Raw genomic sequence first — 22,570 nt, 5'->3', positions numbered from 1 at the left:
TAGTGTGATCACATAATATCCTTATGCTTATTATGCAGCTTAATCGTGATGGAAAAATTATGAGGCATGGTATTGGTGTTTATAGGAGACATTGATAGTTGCTTGTTGCATCACATACATGAAAGAAACTAGTTGGAAAACTAACCGACCATATTCAATATGATGCTTATTGGAATAACTGGGACATCGATATCTATCGACAATAATTTTACGGCGGTAATTTTGGTTGTGAAAACACCGTTTTTCTAATAGTGTGATCACATAATGTCCTTATGCTTGTTATGCAGCTTAATCGTGATGGAAAAATTATGAGGCATGGTATTGGTGTTTATAGGAGACATTGATAGTTGCTTGTTGCATCACATACATGAAAGAAACTAGTTGGAAAACTAACCGACCATATTCAATATGATGCTTATTGGAATAACTAGGACATCGATATCTATCGACAATAATTTTACGGCGGTAATTTTGGTTGTGAAAACACCGTTTTTCTAATAGTGTGATCACATAATATCCTTATGCTTATTATGCAGCTTAATCGTGATGGAAAAATTATGAGGCATGGTATTCGTGTTTATAGGAGACATTGATAGTTGCTTGTTGCATCACATACATGAAAGAAACTAGTTGGAAAACTAACCGACCATATTCAATATGATGCTTATTGGAATAACTGGGACATCCATATCTATCGACAATAATTTTACGGCGGTAATTTTGGTTGTGAAAACACTGTTTTTCTAATAGTGTGATCACATAATATCCTTATGCTTATTATGCAGCTTAATCGTGATGGAAAAATTATGAGGCATGGTATTGGTGTTTATAGGAGACATTGATAGTTGCTTGTTGCATCACATACATGAAAGAAACTAGTTGGAAAACTAACCGACCATATTCAATATGATGCTTATTGGAATAACTGGGACATCCATATCTATCGACAATAATTTTACGGCGGTAATTTTGGTTGTGAAAACACCGTTTTTCTAATAGTGTGATCACATAATATCCTTATGCTTATTATGCAGCTTAATCGTGATGGAAAAATTATGAGGCATGGTATTGGTGTTTATAGGAGACTTTGATAGTTGCTTGTTGCATCACATACATGAAAGAAACTAGTTGGAAAACTAACCGACCATATTCAATATGATGCTTATTGGAATAACTGGGACATCGATATCTATCGACAATAATTTTACGGCGGTAATTTTGGTTGTGAAAACACCGTTTTTCTAATAGTGTGATCACATAATATCCATATGCTTATTATGCATTCTTAATCGTGATGGAAAAGATATGAGGCATGGTATTGGTGTTTATAGGAGACATTGATAGTTGCTTGTTGCATCACATACATGAAAGAAACTAGTTGGAAAACTAACCGACCATATTCAATATGATGCTTATTGGAATAACTGGGACATCGATATCTATCGACAATAATTTTACGGCGGTAATTTTGGTTGTGAAAACACCGTTTTTCAAATAGTGTGATCACATAATATCCTTATGCTTATTATCCAGCGTAATCGTGATGGAAAAATTATGAGGCATGGTATTGGTGTTTATAGGAGACATTGATAGTTGCTTGTTGCATCACATACATGAAAGAAACTAGTTGGAAAACTAACCGACCATATTCAATATGATGCTTATTGGAATAACTGGGACATCGATATCTATCCACAATAATTTTACGGCGGTAATTTTGGTTGTGAAAACACCGTTTTTCTAATAGTGTGATCACATAATATCCTTATGCTTATTATGCAGCTTAATCGTGATGGAAAAATTATGAGGCATGGTATTGGTGTTTATAGGAGACATTGATAGTTGCTTGTTGCATCACATACATGAAAGAAACTAGTTGGAAAACTAACCGACCATATTCAATATGATGCTTATTGGAATAACTGGGACATCGATATCTATCGACAATAATTTTACGGCGGTAATTTTGGTTGTGAAAACACCGTTTTTCTAATAGTGTGATCACATAATGTCCTTATGCTTGTTATGCAGCTTAATCGTGATGGAAAAATTATGAGGCATGGTATTGGTGTTTATAGGAGACATTGATAGTTGCTTGTTGCATCACATACATGAAAGAAACTAGTTGGAAAACTAACCGACCATATTCAATATGATGCTTATTGGAATAACTGGGACATCGATATCTATCGACAATAATTTTACGGCGGTAATTTTGGTTGTGAAAACACCGTTTTTCTAATAGTGTGTTCACATAATATCCTTATGCTTATTATGAATTCTTAATCGTGATGGAAAAATTATGAGGCATGGTATTGGTGTTTATAGGAGACATTGATAGTTGCTTGTTGCATCACATACATGAAAGAAACTAGTTGGAAAACTAACCGACCATATTCAATATGATGCTTATTGGAATAACTGGGACATCGATATCTATCGACAATAATTTTACAGCGGTAATTTTGGTTGTGAAAACACCGTTTTTCTAATAGTGTGATCACATAATATCCTTATGCTTATTATGCAGCTTAATCGTGATGGAAAAATTATGAGGCATGGTATTGGTGTTTATAGGAGACATTGATAGTTGCTTGTTGCATCACATACATGAAAGAAACTAGTTGGAAAACTAACCGACCATATTCAATATGATGCTTATTGGAATAACTGGGACATCGATATCTATCGACAATAATTTTACGGCGGTAATTTTGGTTGTGAAAACACCGTTTTTCTAATAGTGTGATCACATAATATCCTTATGCTTATTATGCAGCTTAATCGTGATGGAAAAATTATGAGGCATGGTATTGGTGTTTATAGGAGACATTGATAGTTGCTTGTTGCATCACATACATGAAAGAAACTAGTTGGAAAACTAACCGACCATATTCAATATGATGCTTATTGGAATAACTGGGACATCCATATCTATCGACAATAATTTTACGGCGGTAATTTTGGTTGTGAAAACACCGTTTTTCTAATAGTGTGATCACATAATATCCTTATGCTTATTATGCAGCTTAATCGTGATGGAAAAATTATGAGGCATGGTATTGGTGTTTATAGGAGACATTGATAGTTGCTTGTTGCATCACATACATGAAAGAAACTAGTTGGAAAACTAACCGACCATATTCAATATGATGCTTATTGGAATAACTGGGACATCGATATCTATCGACAATAATTTTACGGCGGTAATTTTGGTTGTGAAAACACCGTTTTTCTAATAGTGTGATCACATAATATCCATATGCTTATTATGCATTCTTAATCGTGATGGAAAAATTATGAGGCATGGTATTGGTGTTTATAGGAGACATTGATAGTTGCTTGTTGCATCACATACATGAAAGAAACTAGTTGGAAAACTAACCGACCATATTCAATATGATGCTTATTGGAATAACTGGGACATCGATATCTATCGACAATAATTTTACGGCGGTAATTTTGGTTGTGAAAACACCGTTTTTCTAATAGTGTGATCACATAATATCCTTATGCTTATTATGCAGCTTAATCGTGATGGAAAAATTATGAGGCATGGTATTGGTGTTTATAGGAGACATTGATAGTTGCTTGTTGCATCACATACATGAAAGAAACTAGTTGGAAAACTAACCGACCATATTCAATATGATGCTTATTGGAATAACCGGGACATCGATATCTATCGACAATAATTTTACGGCGGTAATTTTGGTTGTGAAAACACCGTTTTTCTAATAGTGTGATCACATAATATCGTTATGCTTATTATGCAGCTTAATCGTGATGGAAAAATTATGAGGCATGGTATTGGTGTTTGTAGGAGACATTGATAGTTGCTTGTTGCATCACATACATGAAAGAAACTAGTTGGAAAACTAACCGACCATATTCAATATGATGCTTATTGGAATAACTGGGAAATCGATATCTATCGACAATAATTTTACGGCGGTAATTTTGGTTGTGAAAACACCGTTTTTCTAATAGTGTGATCACAGAATATCCTTATGCTTATTATGCATTCTTAATCGTGATGGAAAAATTATGAGGCATGGTATTGGTGTTTATAGGAGACATTGATAGTTGCTTGTTGCATCACATACATGAAAGAAACTAGTTGGAAAACTAACCGACCATATTCAATATGATGCTTATTGGAATAACTGGGACATCGATATATATCGACAATAATTTTACGGCGGTAATTTTGGTTGTGAAAACACCGTTTTTCTAATAGTGTGATCACAGAATATCCTTATGCTTATTATGCAGCTTAATCGTGATGGAAAAATTATGAGGCATGGTATTGGTGTTTATAGGAGACATTGATAGTTGCTTGTTGCATCACATACATGAAAGAAACTAGTTGGAAAACTAACCGACCATATTCAATATGATGCTTATTGGAATAACTGGGACATCCATATCTATCGACAATAATTTTACGGCGGTAATTTTGGTTGTGAAAACACCGTTTTTAAAATAGTGTGATCACATAATATCCTTATGCTTATTATGCAGCGTAATCGTGATGGAAAAATTATGAGGCATGGTATTGGTGTTTATAGGAGACATTGATAGTTGCTTGTTGCATCACATACATGAAAGAAACGAGTTGGAAAACTAACCGACCATATTCAATATGATACTTGTTGGAATAACTAGGACATCGATATCTATCGACAATAATTTTACGGCGGTAATTTTGGTTGTGAAAACACCGTTTTTCTAATAGTGTGATCACATAATATCCTTATGCTTATTATGCAGCTTAATCGTGATGGAAAAATTATGAGGCATGGTATTGGTGTTTATAGGAGACATTGATAGTTGCTTGTTGCATCACATACATGAAAGAAACTAGTTGGAAAACTAACCGACCATATTCAATATGATGCTTATTGGAATAACTGGGACATCCATATCTATCGACAATAATTTTACGGCGGTAATTTTGGTTGTGAAAACACCGTTTTTCTAATAGTGTGATCACATAATATCCTTATGCTTATTATGCAGCTTAATCGTGATGGAAAAATTATGAGGCATGGTATTGGTGTTTATAGGAGACATTGATAGTTGCTTGTTGCATCACATACATGAAAGAAACTAGTTGGAAAACTAACCGACCATATTCAATATGATGCTTATTGGAATAACTGGGACATCGATATCTATCGACAATAATTTTACGGCGGTAATTTTGGTTGTGAAAACACCGTTTTTCTAATAGTGTGATCACATAATATCCTTATGCTTATTATGCAGCTTAATCGTGATGGAAAAATTATGAGGCATGGTATTGGTGTTTATAGGAGACATTGATAGTTGCTTGTTGCATCACATACATGAAAGAAACTAGTTGGAAAACTAACCGACCATATTCAATATGATGCTTATTGGAATAACCGGGACATCGATATCTATCGACAATAATTTTACGGCGGTAATTTTGGTTGTGAAAACACCGTTTTTCTAATAGTGTGATCACATAATATCGTTATGCTTATTATGCAGCTTAATCGTGATGGAAAAATTATGAGGCATGGTATTGGTGTTTGTAGGAGACATTGATAGTTGCTTGTTGCATCACATACATGAAAGAAACTAGTTGGAAAACTAACCGACCATATTCAATATGATGCTTATTGGAATAACTGGGAAATCGATATCTATCGACAATAATTTTACGGCGGTAATTTTGGTTGTGAAAACACCGTTTTTCTAATAGTGTGATCACAGAATATCCTTATGCTTATTATGCATTCTTAATCGTGATGGAAAAATTATGAGGCATGGTATTGGTGTTTATAGGAGACATTGATAGTTGCTTGTTGCATCACATACATGAAAGAAACTAGTTGGAAAACTAACCGACCATATTCAATATGATGCTTATTGGAATAACTGGGACATCGATATATATCGACAATAATTTTACGGCGGTAATTTTGGTTGTGAAAACACCGTTTTTCTAATAGTGTGATCACAGAATATCCTTATGCTTATTATGCAGCTTAATCGTGATGGAAAAATTATGAGGCATGGTATTGGTGTTTATAGGAGACATTGATAGTTGCTTGTTGCATCACATACATGAAAGAAACTAGTTGGAAAACTAACCGACCATATTCAATATGATGCTTATTGGAATAACTGGGACATCGATATCTATCGACAATAATTTTACGGCGGTAATTTTGGTTGTGAAAACACCGTTTTTCTAATAGTGTGATCACAGAATATCCTTATGCTTATTATGCAGCTTAATCGTGATGGAAAAATTTTGAGGCATGGTATTGGTGTTTATAGGAGACATTGATAGTTGCTTGTTGCATCACATACATGAAAGAAACTAGTTGGAAAACTAACCGACCATATTCAATATGATGCTTATTGGAATAACTGGGACATCGATATCTATCGACAATAATTTTACGGCGGTAATTTTGGTTGTGAAAACACCGTTTTTCTAATAGTGTGATCACATAATATCCTTATGCTTATTATGCAGCTTAATCGTGATGGAAAAATTATGAGGCATGGTATTGGTGTTTATAGGAGACATTGATAGTTGCTTGTTGCATCACATACATGAAAGAAACTAGTTGGAAAACTAACCGACCATATTCAATATGATGCTTATTGGAATAACTGGGACATCGATATCTATCGACAATAATTTTACGGCGGTAATTTTGGTTGTGAAAACACCGTTTTTCTAATAGTGTGATCACATAATATCCTTATGCTTATTATGCATTCTTAATCGTGATGGAAAAATTATGAGGCATGGTATTGGTGTTTATAGGAGACATTGATAGCTGCTTGTTGCATCACATACATGAAAGAAACTAGTTGGAAAACTAACCGACCATATTCAATATGATGCTTATTGGAATAACTGGGACATCGATATCTATCGACAATAATTTTACGGCGGTAATTTTGGTTGTGAAAACACCGTTTTTCTAATAGTGTGATCACATAATATCCTTATGCTTATTATGCAGCTTAATCGTGATGGAAAAATTATGAGGCATGGTATTGGTGTTTATAGGAGACATTGATAGTTGCTTGTTGCATCACATACATGAAAGAAACTAGTTGGAAAACTAACCGACCATATTCAATATGATGCTTATTGGAATAACTGGGACATCGATATCTATCGACAATAATTTTACGGCGGTAATTTTGGTTGTGAAAACACCGTTTTTCTAATAGTGTGATCACATAATATCCTTATGCTTATTATGCATTCTTAATCGTGATGGAAAAATTATGAGGCATGGTATTGGTGTTTATAGGAGACATTGATAGTTGCTTGTTGCATCACATACATGAAAGAAACTAGTTGGAAAACTAACCGACCATATTCAATATGATGCTTATTGGAATAACTGGGACATCGATATCTATCGACAATAATTTTACGGCGGTAATTTTGGTTGTGAAAACACCGTTTTTCTAATAGTGTGATCACATAATATCCTTATGCTTATTATGCAGCTTAATCGTGATGGAAAAATTATGAGGCATGGTATTGGTGTTTATAGGAGACATTGATAGTTGCTTGTTGCATCACATACATGAAAGAAACTAGTTGGAAAACTAACCGACCATATTCAAAATGATGTTTATTGGAATAACTGTAACACCTAGTTCCGAGTATGTTTTATTTGTCAATTCATTCATTTTAAAGAGTTAATGATGGGGTTTCAGCAAACAATTGCATGTTATTGGACATAACAAAGAAGAACAAGGATGGACAGGTCACACTTCACTATTTGATGTTATTGGCAAACAATTGCATGTAAGCCCAACACATATGGAACACCATTGAACCTAGGAACCCTCGAAAAGTTGTTAAAGTCGAGATACATAAGATGGACATCGCTTCCATTTTTAATGGATCCTGAAAGAGATGCTATTGACGCTAGCATAAAAATCAGCAAGGGAAACAGATGAGTTTGAAGTGTTGAACATGAAGGAAAGAAAAACGATCAATGAGTTTTCCATGGATGTGAACAACATGGCTAGAAATACATTGGCCTTAGGGGACAATGTCAATGAGGAATATGTTGTCAAAAAACTACTATGAGTTGTCCCAATAAAATTCATACAAATTGCTTCAACAATCGAGGTCCAAGGTTGATGATACAAACATTACATGATCGCCCATGAAATTTCTCTCGAATGATACATTTCGTAAAGGTTTTCTCCAACAAGGTAATCATATCTTTTATATAATATATGTTATGTTTTGTTTGAAATTCTCAAACTTAACTATCAAATTTCCCCAAGCTTGTAACATCTTGTGTCATGAACTCAACCATTGGCATTAATTTGCATCCAACAAATAAACATGATTTTTACAGCTAAATAGATGTTTTATAAAACGGGATGTTATTACTTAAACTTAAACACTCTGCCTTTTTTACAAACAGAGTCATCACCCAATATCAAATATACATATATGAACATATATATAATCCATGTTACCATGTTATACACATGAACATACATCAACTATCATTCAACGTGAATCCACGCTTATGCAACACTTCCTAAAAAAACCTAGTTACATTTACAATAGCATCTTCCTTGAAACATAAATTACCTCAACTCAAGCTTCACTTCCTTCAGGCAATGTTATCAAACGAGTATCTTGATCAAACACAAGTGGGGTTTGACAGCTGTAACAAAAAGGGTAATTTCTAACATTAATAGTGTTCTATGTTGATGGGACCCACAATTAGGGTTAAAAGATATGTCACTTACTTTGTGCATTTGACTGTGTTTGTGGTCCCCCCACTGGAAATCGATAATATAGTTCCAAAAAATGAAGTGTTCTCAGTACCACAGTTTGGACAAAGACCCTGAAATGTAAAAAGTTATAGGCTGCATTTGTTGACTATAAAGGATAAGGGCATTTACGTCTTTTTACACATGAGATATCGAAAACAAGTCCCTGTCCCACCTCCTTGGATGGTACAAAGAATTGCAATTTTGTGATTTTTTGTACCGTTATATTATATGAGTCCCGGTCCAATGCATATCAAACACAGTATCAATGTGTGAGTGTCAGTGTGTCAGTGTTGTCAGGTGATGAAGATGATGCTAACCTTCAAGATCAAAAAGTCTCTGACAATGACATTGGTAAGTGTGAAGGATAGCCATAATATCAAGGGAAGAGCAGCAAACCATGTGAAGATGAAACTAAATGGCTCCGGAAGCTGATATGATTGTTTATAAACAATAATTTGTTATATAAACAAAGGAAATACAGAAAAAGAAATGGTTATAAAAGATTTACCTCCAAAAGGTATGTGATTTCAAAACCAGTGATGTCATCCAGGAAGAAGAATCTGATATACAAACATATGTAAGTAAGTCTAGTGACAGAATTGTTTGAATATAACAAGCAATGATTTATAATTTCTTTTTGACTTACAATCCTAATGCAACAACAGCAGCTGGGACATTTATGAGGAACATTTTGAGATAATCAACTGAAAGATCACTGTAAACCTACAACCAAAGACATTAACTGAAATAAAAAAATGAAAAAGAAAAATAATAATAAAAGATTCATGAAGGATCTCATAAACACATACCTTTCGACTACGAAGACTGCATCGTGGACCTTCAGCCACTATGTCACTTCCATCTTTCTGAAAGAATATGATTTAAGAAATAAAGTATAAAGAAAGAATAGGGATTATTGCCAACTATCTAAAGCATGTACCTTTAATTGCATCTTTAATTGATCATACTCTTTATCAGTCATTATGGGGTTACCAGATACATAAGCCATTGAAGCCTCTAGAAACTTCTGTTCATCAGAGCCTGAAATGTGTGTAACCCAAAAAGCCATTATAAGCAAAGAACAATGGGGAAATGTTGGAAAATGATTTACAAGGTGTACATACTTAGCATTACAACACTGCTTCCTTCCCACATTAGTTCTTCCTTGAGGTTATCGAATTCCTCATTTGACATGATGGCTTTTCCTTCGTAATAGAATGACTATGGAGGATGATAGAAGAGAAGAACTAGTAAAATGAAGATGGAGAAACTTGTGTGCAGATTAAGCAAGATGGAAAAGTAAAAAATAGAAAACATGGTTTACTTGTAATGCTTGGAGAAATTCTTGTTCCATTTCTCCTATTGTCTTCTTCTGTTGTTTATCTAAGCTGCAATAAGGCATTATGTTGCTATCGATAACTTCATTTTCTTTAACTTCACCTGAAAGAAACACAGCACTCCAAAAATGAACTTATGTTGAAGTAGAATGTTGTTCCATAGTCTAAATCGATCAATTTATCCATGGAAACTTAAAACTTTCTATGATTATTGCTCTAATTGCACTCATCTAAACTGAGTCTAAATAAACAATTAAAAAACCAATGAGAAACAAATAGTAAGACACCATCAATAACCTTAAAATTAGCTTAAAAACCATAACAAAATCTATTAATATTCATTATTAAGGACTTACAAGATACTTGGAGGTTTAATTCATAGTACTAGAGCATAGTTCAATTACATAACTGAAGTCCAAAAGCAACAAGGCACGAAATAAAACCTAACCTGGTTGATCAGTTGTCGCCTTTGGGGAAATAATAATCAATCTCCGTCGACTCACAAGCTCCCTTCGGATCAACTGGATAGAGTGAACTTTCGACGCAGCGAACCGATTAGAACCAGACAAAGACAACCCAACAGAAGGTCTTCGAATAGGAGCAGTGAAGAAACGAGAAGAGGTTATGGTGAAACCCAATTTGGAGGCCATCTTCGCCGGTGGCCGTGATGGTGGTGGATTGGAGGGTAAGAATTGCAAATTGAAATCATTTTGCGGAGTTTATTTTGGGAACGGAATCGAGGAATAGGACAGATTGGGAGATAAGGTGAGGATTGAATGTGTGGAGGGAAATCTGGGATGAGAGAAATTTGTTGATTATTTGTTTTCTTTTAATTTGTAAATGCCAACTCAGAAAGCTTAGTTGGACAAAAATCTCGAGGAAATCAATTTCTTGCTCGAGCCATGCTATCTTTCGTTATAAGATGAATGGTTATGTTTACACGTGTCCCTATTGGTATAGAAGCCATGAGCACCTCTCATGGTCATGTGGCATGGTTGTCACACTCGTGCACACCATCTCGGCAAGGCGGCTCAACGAGTTTGGGAGCTCTAAGCGAACCAAAAATTTGGGGCCCTTTGTCTGTGACAACCCGAAATTTTGTCCGTTTCCGTTACGCGATTTCCGTTAATAAAATTTCGAATTCATTAACTTTTCCGTCAAACTTCTTGGTTTAGAAAATAATCTAGTTATATATAATTAAATTATTTACGAGTCGGAACCAAAAATCGCGCGGAAACCCGAATATCTCGAAAAATCAAACAATTCCGGCCTAAGTGAGTTTACGACTGTAAACTCGTTTACGACCGTATACCCGTTTACGACCGTATACCTGTTTACAGTCGTATACCCGTTTACGGCCAGCAAATGGTGGACCCCCCACCACCGACCACAAAACCCCTATAAATATGAGACCCCCACCCTCATTTGAACACTTCTGGCCGAAAACTCTCTCCTTCTCTCTCTAAAAATCTTGACCGTAAACACCTAAAAACACCTTCAAACTTCGGGAAAACATCGAGAAACACCGTTTGGAGTGACTTCGGGACGTCTGGAGCACTTATCTCTTCGAAATCAGCACCATTGTTCTTGAGTTTATGGTCCATCTTCAAAGACCGTAAACCCTGTTCTTGAGTTTACGGTCCAAGCCTTCAAAGACCGTAAACCCTGTTCTTGAGTTTACGACCGTAAACTCACCAAGCCTTCAAAAACCGTAAACCCCAGTTCACGGCCGTAAACCCTGTTCACGGTCGTAAACTGTCTGTCGACCGTAAACCCTTGTTCACGGCCGTAAACACCTTTTTAAGTGGTGCTTTTGGCTGAAAACTCACTTTCATCGATTCGATCAAGTCCCGGTAACATTCCTCAACCGAACACAAGTGTTCTTCTAACACTTTATCTAACGAAATCGCTAATTTAGATACATATATGTATTTATTTGATAATAGGATTCCGTTAAGTGTCACGTGCAACAACTCGAGGATCTTCATTTCAGTCAGCGCTTTCATGCAACAACTGTGAGTTCATACCCCTACATTTTCCGTATTTTTAATGTTTTCAGGGGGGAATACAAGCTAAACATAAATGTTTTCAAAACTTATGCAAATCTCATACTTTAACCCTTTTGTACTGTGTTGAGCATAAGGGACGTTTTCACTAAAATTGCATAGTTTTCCGGACACGCTATTCACTATACATGCAAACTATAATCGGTATAGTTTGGGATTTTCTAAACATAACGAGTACAGAAACTTTCACTACTAAACATATGCACTAAGACAGAAATAGTTTATAGTTACATCACTACTTTATCATGGTTTTCATAACTGTAATTATCACTACATACGGTATACATACAGATTTTCACTACGGTAGAACGCTACTACACTACATGTAAACAAGATTGTACGATACTGTGAGACGCTACTTCAATACTGTACCCTTAGGTGTACAGGGATAAATCCTATCATAGTATAACCAGAGTCTCCTGGAGGGAGAGCGTGAGATTTGTGAATAGATCTATTCGGGACTGACAATCCCACATCTGAACTGCTAGCTACAGTTAGGCGGGCACGCCTAGGATGTACAAATGTCATTTAACTCGACGCCTGAAGAACGTTGGAAAGGTCTCTAGTCATATCAAGCATGGTTATACGACTCACATTATGTATAAATCACCTTTAGTTTACAACTTGACACTCTTCAACAGTTTTATTTATACTAAATAGAACTAATACACACTACGACTGGAAAACTTTCAGAGTTTACAAACATAACTGAACATACAATGGTTTCACGTATGAAATACTTATACATCATGATTAGCATTTGCTAGTCACATGAAGTATTACTTTCGCGCATCACTACAGTTTTCAGTAACAAACATTCACGATTTCATACAGAATTGAGAACACTACATTTTCATTAAAGAAAATATCGGATTTTCTTGAAGCTATACAAAAACACTTTCACGAACTCATCAACGATTTTCATTACAAACCACCGCTTATGAACTCACCAGCTTTATGCTGATATTTTCAAACTACTTGTATTCTCAGGAAATCAGTAGACAGGTACTTGCTGGATTTTTGAGAAGCTGGAGCAATAAGAGTTTTATGTTTATACTTTACAAAGCTAGTTGATGTAATTCAAACAAGTATCAGACAAAGTTTCAAACTGATGTAAACATTTTCATATAAGTATTCACTGTAATGGTTGTGTTGCTATGATTGCTATTACTCATTGGTTGTGATGCTACACATGACGTCCTCCACCCCAGAACGTTTCCGTCATTCTGGTTTTGGGGTGTGACAGATTGGTATCAGAGCCCTTGTTTATAGCGAACTAGTATACCGAACCTTACGTGGTATACAACTATAAACACTAAGGGGCCTAAGTGCTCTACACTAAAAGTATACTTTCAAAAAAATATGAGTATTTTTATAAAAAGTATACGAGCATGCATACATAACAGAATTCGTGTCACTAGTAGAACAAAACAAAAAGTATTTGGATGTTGGAACGCTGCGGTTAAACCTGGGCAGTTATGTAATCATGTCTAGGGTGAATATAGCCTGATCAACTATATTCACTCGAGACATGACCAACATGTGCTTGGAAGTGACTGTGGTGTTACAGCAGGCCTAAAACTTACCAAAATCATCTCACATAAAATACTATAGGAAGTATTTTAGCTAGAGCCAAACTCAGTATACAGATTCACTCTAAGCGTTGCTACCTCTTCTTCCTTAAGCGATAACTTACTTGCGTTAGTAACCTTTCTGTGCTTATCGCTCGGTAGTATACTTTTATTATCAGGATGAGATATATTTTGTTGATATATATCTCGAGGACTTACCATCCTTTTCTTCCTGATCGTTTTCTAGAACAAGATGCCTCCCCGACCAAGACCCATCTGAAGAAATGACGACACTCCGCCACCGCCACCACCCCCTCAGTTCGACCCTGTCATGTTTCAGGCAGTAGTTACAGCCGTCGTGACTGCAGCAATGGCACAAGTGAATGCTGGTGGGGCTGGAGGTGGAACCGACCCACAGAGACAAAATGGAAGTCAGGGACATCAAAAAGAGTGTTCCTACAAGGACTTCATGACTGCAAAACCCAAGTCCTTCGACGGAAATAGAGTTGTCATCGCCCTGACTCGATGGTTCGAGAAGATCGAATCCATCTTTGAAATTTGCGTCTGTTCTGAAGCAAACAAGGTGAAGTTCGCCGCCTGCACCTTCACCGACAGAGCCTTGACCTGGTGGAATGGTCGAGTCAAAACCCTAACCCTGCCAGTGGCTAATGCCATGGGTTGGGAAAGACTGAAGGAGCTCATGCTCGCGGAGTACTGCCCGAGGGGCGAAGTGCAAAAGTTGGAGCACGAACTCTGGAACTTGAAGATGAAGGGTTCTGACATCGCTGCCTACACCGCTAGATTCTGTGATTTGGCTCTCCTCTGTCCGGGAATGGTCACCCCGGAAAGCAAGAAAATCGAAAGGTACATCTGGGGACTGACACAACCAACAAAAGGGAATGTCTTGGCTGCTAGACCGATTACTTTTGAAAGCGCCAAGGATCTGGCACAGACTCTGATCTTTCATGGAATCGATCTGGATGAGGTGGCAGTTGTCTCCGAGCCACAAAAGGAAAGCGGTGGGAAGAAGAAGAAGTTTGGTAACAAACGGAAGGGTCAGTCTTCGTAGGAGCCCTCCAAGAAACAACAAACAGTGGCAGTTCATGTTGTTACTGCTCCTGCTGCTGCTCCCACTGCTGTTCCAACCACCCCATCTCCTACTGGTGGTTATGCTGGAAAACTACCCCTGTGCAACAAGTGTAACTTCCATCACCACGGGCCCTGCCGTGAGTTGAATTGCAACAGTTGTGGGAAGAAGGGACACACAGCTCGATACTGCAAGACACCGGCTCAACCAACCAACCAGGCTCCGGGAGCGGGCGCTGGTCAAACTTGTTATGGATGTGGAGAGGCTGGGCACTTCAGGAGAAACTGCCCCAAGGCAACAACTGGTGGCAATACAGCAAGAGTTCTGGTGATGGGCCAGGAGGAAGCAGTTGCTGATCCTACCGTTGTTACGGGTACGTTCCTCCTTGATAACTCTCATGCATGCATTCTTTTCAATTCTGGTGCGGAGAGGAGTTTTGTTAGTCATGCATTCAAACACCTAATCAAATGTAAATCCAACCTTTAACCGAAACGTTCACCGTCGAGATGGCTAACGGAAGGAAAGAGAGCGCTGACGACATATTCTTAGGTTGTACTCTTACCCTAGACAATTACTCCTTTCCCATCGATCTTATGCCTGTGTCCATCAAGAGCTTCGATGTCATTATCGGCATGGATTGGTTGAGTTCCAATCGTGCTGATATTCTTTGCTTCGAGAAGGCTATCCGTCTCAATCTTCCCTCTGGCGAAACCCTTATGATTTATGGTGATAAGCTCAGTTTGAACCTCCGTATCATTTCGTGCATCAAAGCTCAGAAGTATCTGCGGAAGGAGTGTCATGCATTCCTAGCTCATGTTGTCGACGAGACGCAAAAAGTTAGAGACCTCGAGAGCATCCCCGAAGTCTGTAACTTTCCTGATGTTTTCCCCGAAGATCTCCCAGGAATCCCTCCCGAGCGCCAAGTCGAGTTTCGTATCGACTTAATCCCCGGAGCTACTCCTGTAGCTAAATCTCCTTACCGTTTAGCGCCAGCGGAAATGCAGGAAGTATCCAGCCAGCTCAATGAGCTGATCAGCAAAGGATTCATAAGGCCGAGTTCCTCACCCTGGGGAGCTCCGATCTTATTCGTGAAGAAGAAAGACGGATCTTTCCGGAAGTGCATCGACTACCGAGAGTTGAACAAGCTTACCATCAAGAACCGATATCCCTTACCCAGAATCGACGATCTCTTCGACCAACTTCAGGGAGCCAGCTATTTTTTGAAGATAGATCTAAGATTAGGATACCATCAGTTGCGGGTTCATGAGAATGATGTGCCCAAAACAACATTCCGAACTCGCTATGGACACTACGAGTTTGTAGTAATGCCCTTTGGTCTAACCAACGCACCGGCAGTATTCATGGACCTGATGAATCGGGTGTGCCGCCCTTTCTTAGACAAGTTCGTGATTGTGTTCATTGACGATATACTTGTCTATTCGCGGAGTGATAATGATCATAAGCAGCACTTAAGGCAGGTGTTGGAAACATTAAGGGCAGAAAAGCTATATGCGAAATTCTCGAAGTGCGAATTTTGGATCAGGAAGGTAAATTTCCTTGGACACGTGATTAGCAAGGAAGGAATACACGTGGACCCTTCCAAGATCAAAGCGATTGAGAATTGGTCTGCACCAAAGACACCCACAGAAATCCGGCAATTCTTGGGTCTCGCGGGCTATTATCGCCGGTTTATTCAGAATTTCTCCAAAATCGCAAAGCCTTTAACCACCCTGACACAAAAAGGTGTAACCTTTAGTTGGGGAGTTAAGCAAGACACTACGTTTCAAACCTTGAAACAGGCCCTATGCAGCGCACCTATCTTGTCCCTGCCCGAAGGGACGGAAGACTTTGTAGTCTATTGTGATGCATCCAATCAGGGCCTAGGGTGTGTGCTTATGCAGAGAGGAAAGGTCATCGCCTATGCCTCGAGGCAGTTGAAAACACACGAGGTCAATTACACAACTCATGATTTGGAGTTGGGAGCAGTGGTCTTTGCGTTAAAGATCTGGAGACACTATCTCTATGGAACCAAGTGCACTATATTCACCGACCATAAGAGCTTGCAGCATATTTTTGATCAAAAGGAGTTAAACATGAGACAACGGCGATGGGTAGAGCTACTCAGTGACTACGAGTGCGAAATTCGTTACCATCCCGGCAAGGCCAATGTGGTAGCAGATGCCCTCAGCCGAAAGGAGTATTCGGGGCGTAAGGTGAAGGCACTGACCATGACTATCCATTCCCATTTATCCGCGCAAATCAAGGAGGCTCAGCTGGAAGCCATAAAACCAGAGAACATGTTGGGTGAAGCCTTGAGAGGAATGGAAAAGAACCTAGAGATCAAGGGAGACGGAGTCTATTATTTCATGGACCGGATCTGGACCCTAAAGTTCGGTGGTTACAGAGAGGTTGTAATGAACGACGCTCACAAGACTAGATACTCCGTTCACCCAGGTTCGGACAAGATGTACCTCGATCTCAAGAAACTGTATTGGTGGCCGAACATGAAAGCAGAGATCGCTACCTTCGTGGGCAAGTGCCTGACTTGCGCCAAGGTGAAGGTCGAATATCAGAAGCCCTCGGGTCTACTCCATCAGCCAGAGATACCTGAGTGGAAGTGGGAAAGGATAACGATGGATTTTATCACCAAGTTACCCAGATCTCCGAGTGGGCACGATGCCATCTGGGTAATTGTCGATCGGTTGACGAAGTCCGCCCACTTCCTGCCAATTAAAGAAAACTTCAAGATGGAGAGACTCACACGGATCTACCTTCAAGAAATAGTTCGCCTTCATGGTGTACCTGCATCCATTATCTCCGATCGAGATAGCAGGTTTACATTGAGGTTCTGGCAGTCACTACAGAAGGCTCTTGGAACTAAATTGGATATGAGCACGGCTTATCATCCGCAAACTGATGGACAGAGTGAGAGAACAATTCAGACCTTGGAAGATATGTTGAGAGCATGCGTCATCGACTTCGGCGCGTCATGGGACACTCATCTTCCTTTGGTTGAATTTTCCTACAACAACAGCTACCATATCAGCATCAAGGCTGCGCCGTTTGAAGCCCTCTATGGTCGTAAGTGCAGATCCCCTCTGTGCTGGGCTGAGGTGGGTGACACGCAGCTAGCCAGGGGTCAAGTCCACGACAGTACTCTCACTGGTCCTGAGATCATCCGAGAGACAACAGAGAAGATAGTAAGAATCCGGGAACGACTGAAAGCCTCACGAGATAGACAAAAGCGCTACGCCGATAAGAGACGAAAGCTCTTGGAGTTTTAGGTTGGTGACCGCGTCCTTCTGAAGGTCTCACCCTGGAAAGGCATGATACGCTTTGGGAAGCGTGGAAAGCTAAACCCAAGGTACATTGGACCGTTTGAGATCCTTGCTAGGATCGGTCCCGTAGCATACAAACTCCAGTTACCACGGGAGCTCAGCAACATCCATCCTGTCTTCCACGTATCGAACCTAAAGAAGTGTCTGTCCGATGAAACACTTGTGATTCCTCTCGTCGAGATTGAAATCAACGAGAACCTCAACTTCGTAGAAGAACCGGTCGAAATCATGGACAGAGAGATCAAACGAACGAAACAAAGTCGCATCCCGATTGTGAAGGTTCGCTGGAATGCCAAGCGGGGACCTGAATACACTTGGGAGCGCGAAGATCAGATGAAACAGAAGTATCCGCATCTCTTTTCTAATCCATGATTTGTATTCTATGTTCGAATTTCGGGACGAAATTCCCTCTAACGGGGGGATGATGTGACAACCCGAAATTTTGTCCGTTTCCGTTACGCGATTTCCGTTAATAAAATTTCGAATTCATTAACGTTTCCGTCAAACTTCTTGGTTTAGAAAATAATCTAGTTATATATAATTAAATTATTTACGAGTCAAAACCAAAAATCGCGCGGAAACCCGAATATCTCGAAAAATCAAACAATTCCGGCCTAAGTGAGTTTACGACCGTAAACTCGTTTACGGCCGTAAACCCGTTTACGGACAGCAAAGGGTGGACCCCCCACCACCGACCACAAAACCCCTACAAATATGAGACCCCCATCCGCATTTGAACACTTCTGGCCGAAAACTCTCTCCTTCTCTCTCTAAAAACCTTGACCGTAAACACCTAAAAACACCTTCAAACTTCGGGAAAACATCGAGAAACACCGTTTGGAGTCACTTCGGGACGTCTGGAGCACTTATCTCTTCGAAATCAGCACCATTATTTTTGAGTTTACGGTCCATCTTCAAAGACCGTAAACCCTGTTCTTGAGTTTACGGTCCAAGCCTTCAAAGACCGTAAACCCTGTTCTTGAGTTTACGACCGTAAACTCACCAAGCCTTCAAAAACCGTAAACCCCAGTTCACGGCCGTAAACCCTATTCACGGTCGTAAACTGTCTGTCGACCGTAAACCCTTGTTCACGGCCGTAAACACCTTTTTAAGTGGTGCTTTTGGCTGAAAACCCACTTTCATCGATTCGATCAAGTCCCGGTAACATTCCTCAACCGAACACAAGTGTTCTTCTAACACTTTATCTAACGAAATCGCTAATTTAGATACATATATGTATTTATTTGATAATAGGATTCCGTTAAGTGTCACGTGCAACAACTCGAGGATCTTCATTTCAGTCAGCGCTTTCATGCAACAACTGTGAGTTCATACCCCTACATTTTCCGTATTTTTAATGTTTTCAGGGGGGGAATACAAGCTAAACATAAATGTTTTCAAAACTTATGCAAATCTCATACTTTAACCCTTTTGTACTGTGTTGAGCATAAGGGACGTTTTCACTAAAATTGCATAGTTTTCCGGACACACTATTCACTATACATGCAAACTATAATCGGTATAGTTTGGGATTTTCTAAACATAACGAGTACAGAAACTTTCACTACTAAACATATGCACTAAGACAGAAATAGTTTACAGTTACATCACTACTTTATCATGGTTTTCATAACTGTAATTATCACTACATACGGTATACATACAGATTTTCACTACGGTAGAACGCTACTACACTACATGTAAACAAGATTGTACGATACTGTGAGACGCTACTTCAATATTGTACCCTTAGGTGTACAGGGATAAATCCTATCATAGTATAACCAGAGTCTCCTGGAGGGAGAGCGTGAGATTTGTGAATAGATCTATTCGGGACTGACAATCCCACATCTGAACTGCTAGCTACAGTTAGGCGGGCACGCCTAGGATGTACAAATGTCATTTAACTCGACGCCTGAAGAACGTTGGAAAGGTCTCTAGTCATATCAAGCATGGTTATACGACTCACATTATGTATAAATCACCTTTAGTTTACAACTTGACACTCTTCAACAGTTTTATTTATACTAAATAGAACTAATACACACTACGACTGGAAAACTTTCAGAGTTTACAAACATAACTGAACATACAATGGTTTCACGTATGAAATACTTATACATCATGATTAGCATTTGCTAGTCACATGAAGTATTACTTTCGCGCATCACTACAGTTTTCAGTAACAAACATTCACGATTTCATATAGAATTTAGAACACTACATTTTCATTAAAGAAAATATCGGATTTTCTTGAAGCTATACAAAAACACTTTCACGAACTCATCAACGATTTTCATTACAAACCACCGCTTATGAACTCACCAGCTTTATGCTGATATTTTCAAACTGCTTGTATTCTCAGGAAATCAGTAGACAGGTACTTGCTGGATTTTTGAGAAGCTGGAGCAATAAGAGTTTTATGTTTATACTTTACAAAGCTAGTTGATGTAATTCAAACAAGTATCAGACAAAGTTTCAAACTGATGTAAACATTTTCATATAAGTATTCACTGTAATGGTTGTGTTGCTATAATTGCTATTACTCATTGGATATGAGGAGAAATAATGAGAATGTTGGGATACGTGAAACATAGGTTCACCCAACATACTGGTTGAAGACATGGCAAGAGATGTATGCCTTTAAAATTGAACCAATTAATGGGAGGATGATGTGCACAAAAAGTCCTTGTCCAACAAAGTTACTACCACCAAAACATCATTTGCCTATTGGTAGGCCAAAAAAGAAAATAAGAAGATCTGCTACTGAAGATGATAGTGCTACAGGGACCAGAACAGTTAGATGTTCAAAGTGTGGAAATGTTAGGCATAATGGTAGGAGCTGCAAGGGGAAGACAGTGGGAGGATCACAGGCCAGTGGTAGTGATATGGGACAGAATGTTGGTGCTGTGAACAAGGGAAAAAGTCTGATGGTTTAGTGTTTGTATATTACTTTCTTGTCTTTTGGTTGGCTAATGCTTTTGATGTACTTGAAACAATGTTCTTTCATGTCTTTTGGTGTTGTGAACTAATGTTCTGCTACTTCTTTAACTATGATGGTGATGTACTTCAAACTATGTTGACTTGATGAATGTTTGTAATGGTTTGAATGACTTAATGATTAATTAGGTTGTCAATGTATGAATCCATGTTTGTAATGGTTTGATGACTTAATGGTATGATATAAATTGTTGTTTTGGTATGAATACTTTGGTATGAATACATGTTTGGCAATTACCAAAAAAACACCAAATTTTCATTAACATGCAAACTGATACATCCAACTTGAGTTTGTACAACTAAAAGGTAAACGTATCTGATAACTTATCCTACACTTTGTACACTAGAATTGACACAAACAGAAACCAAATAATAGCTAGATACAACTTCAGTTTCAGATTTTGTTGTTCAAGCTTCATCCTAATGTTCATACAAGCACATTTATGATCCTCCACCACCCAACCAATGAACTTGCAACCACGAGCCTGCAAAATAAGTGTAGAAACATTTAACAATGCTAAAATTTACAGAAAATAGGAGAAATTAGGAGATTAGGTTAGATTTATCAACAAATCGAAATTAACCGGGTTAGAACAAGCATAGTAACGTTTTCTAGGGTTGTTCTTGCTCCATGAGGTACGAATCACAGCTTCAGCTCCATAATTGCATCGAATTGCCATTTTTGTTGGTTGGAGAAGGGTAATCGAAGAACAAAAAGGGGAAAAGTAATGGGAAAGAAGACCGACGAAGATAAATTGAAGCAGGGGAGGGGCAACGGCACTAATAGGGGCACACAAGATGAAATGACAAAAATACCCCTGCGTGCAAGGCACGTGGGGCACCCAAACGGAGAAAACTAACGTCTAACGACAATAGGGACTAGGCGGGTAGTATTTAAATACATGAGGAACGGTCTGAGTTAATTTTCAAAAATAGGGATTGAACGTGCAATTTGGCACTTGGACCAGGGACGATTCGTGTAATTTACTCTTATAAAATTTTGAAACAGTGTGACAAATCCTAAGTGATGTCTACGTGGACTGTGACAAACTTCACACCACGTCCTCCAACCTTATTGCTACTTAAAAATCGTCTCATCTAGCATTGTTGAGACAAAATGTAAAAAAAAAAAAAAAAAAAAAAAAAAAAAAAAAAAAAAAAACTCTATAGAGTTGTAAAGTTATATGAATCGGGCATCATGTGTGCAATAGAGCTTTGTTTGAGTGGGATGGTAGAAAGTTAGTTATCCTCCTCATCATTTGGTGGTTACTATTTTAGTGGGGTATACCTTAATGTTTAACCAAGTACAACGATTTTGCATCTGAATGCATTAATTCAATTTAATCCATCATTACAA

The 22,570-nt window shown here is 38.3% G+C and overlaps 1 protein-coding gene across 1 annotated transcript; it reads right to left on the bottom strand.

The window, feature by feature from the left end:
• Positions 1-8,395: 8,395 nt before the first annotated feature.
• Positions 8,396-10,873, bottom strand: LOC145120280 (PGR5-like protein 1A, chloroplastic). The gene is made up of 10 exons (XM_079056098.1): positions 10,600-10,873; positions 10,139-10,254; positions 9,939-10,035; positions 9,755-9,855; positions 9,624-9,680; positions 9,461-9,537; positions 9,323-9,374; positions 9,132-9,242; positions 8,788-8,885; positions 8,396-8,702 (listed from the first exon to the last, which is right to left on the bottom strand). Exons 1-10 carry the CDS (start codon positions 10,799-10,801, stop codon positions 8,633-8,635), a joined length of 981 nt encoding a protein of 326 aa, XP_078912224.1. The 5' UTR covers positions 10,802-10,873; the 3' UTR covers positions 8,396-8,632.
• Positions 10,874-22,570: the final 11,697 nt, after the last annotated feature.

Source organism: Lactuca virosa, chromosome 6, assembly GCF_052849685.1.
Source record: "Lactuca virosa cultivar CGN04683 chromosome 6, Lactuca_virosa_CGN04683_v6, whole genome shotgun sequence".
Taxonomy (NCBI): domain Eukaryota; kingdom Viridiplantae; phylum Streptophyta; class Magnoliopsida; order Asterales; family Asteraceae; genus Lactuca; species Lactuca virosa.
This window is presented reverse-complemented; position numbering and strand designations above follow the sequence as displayed.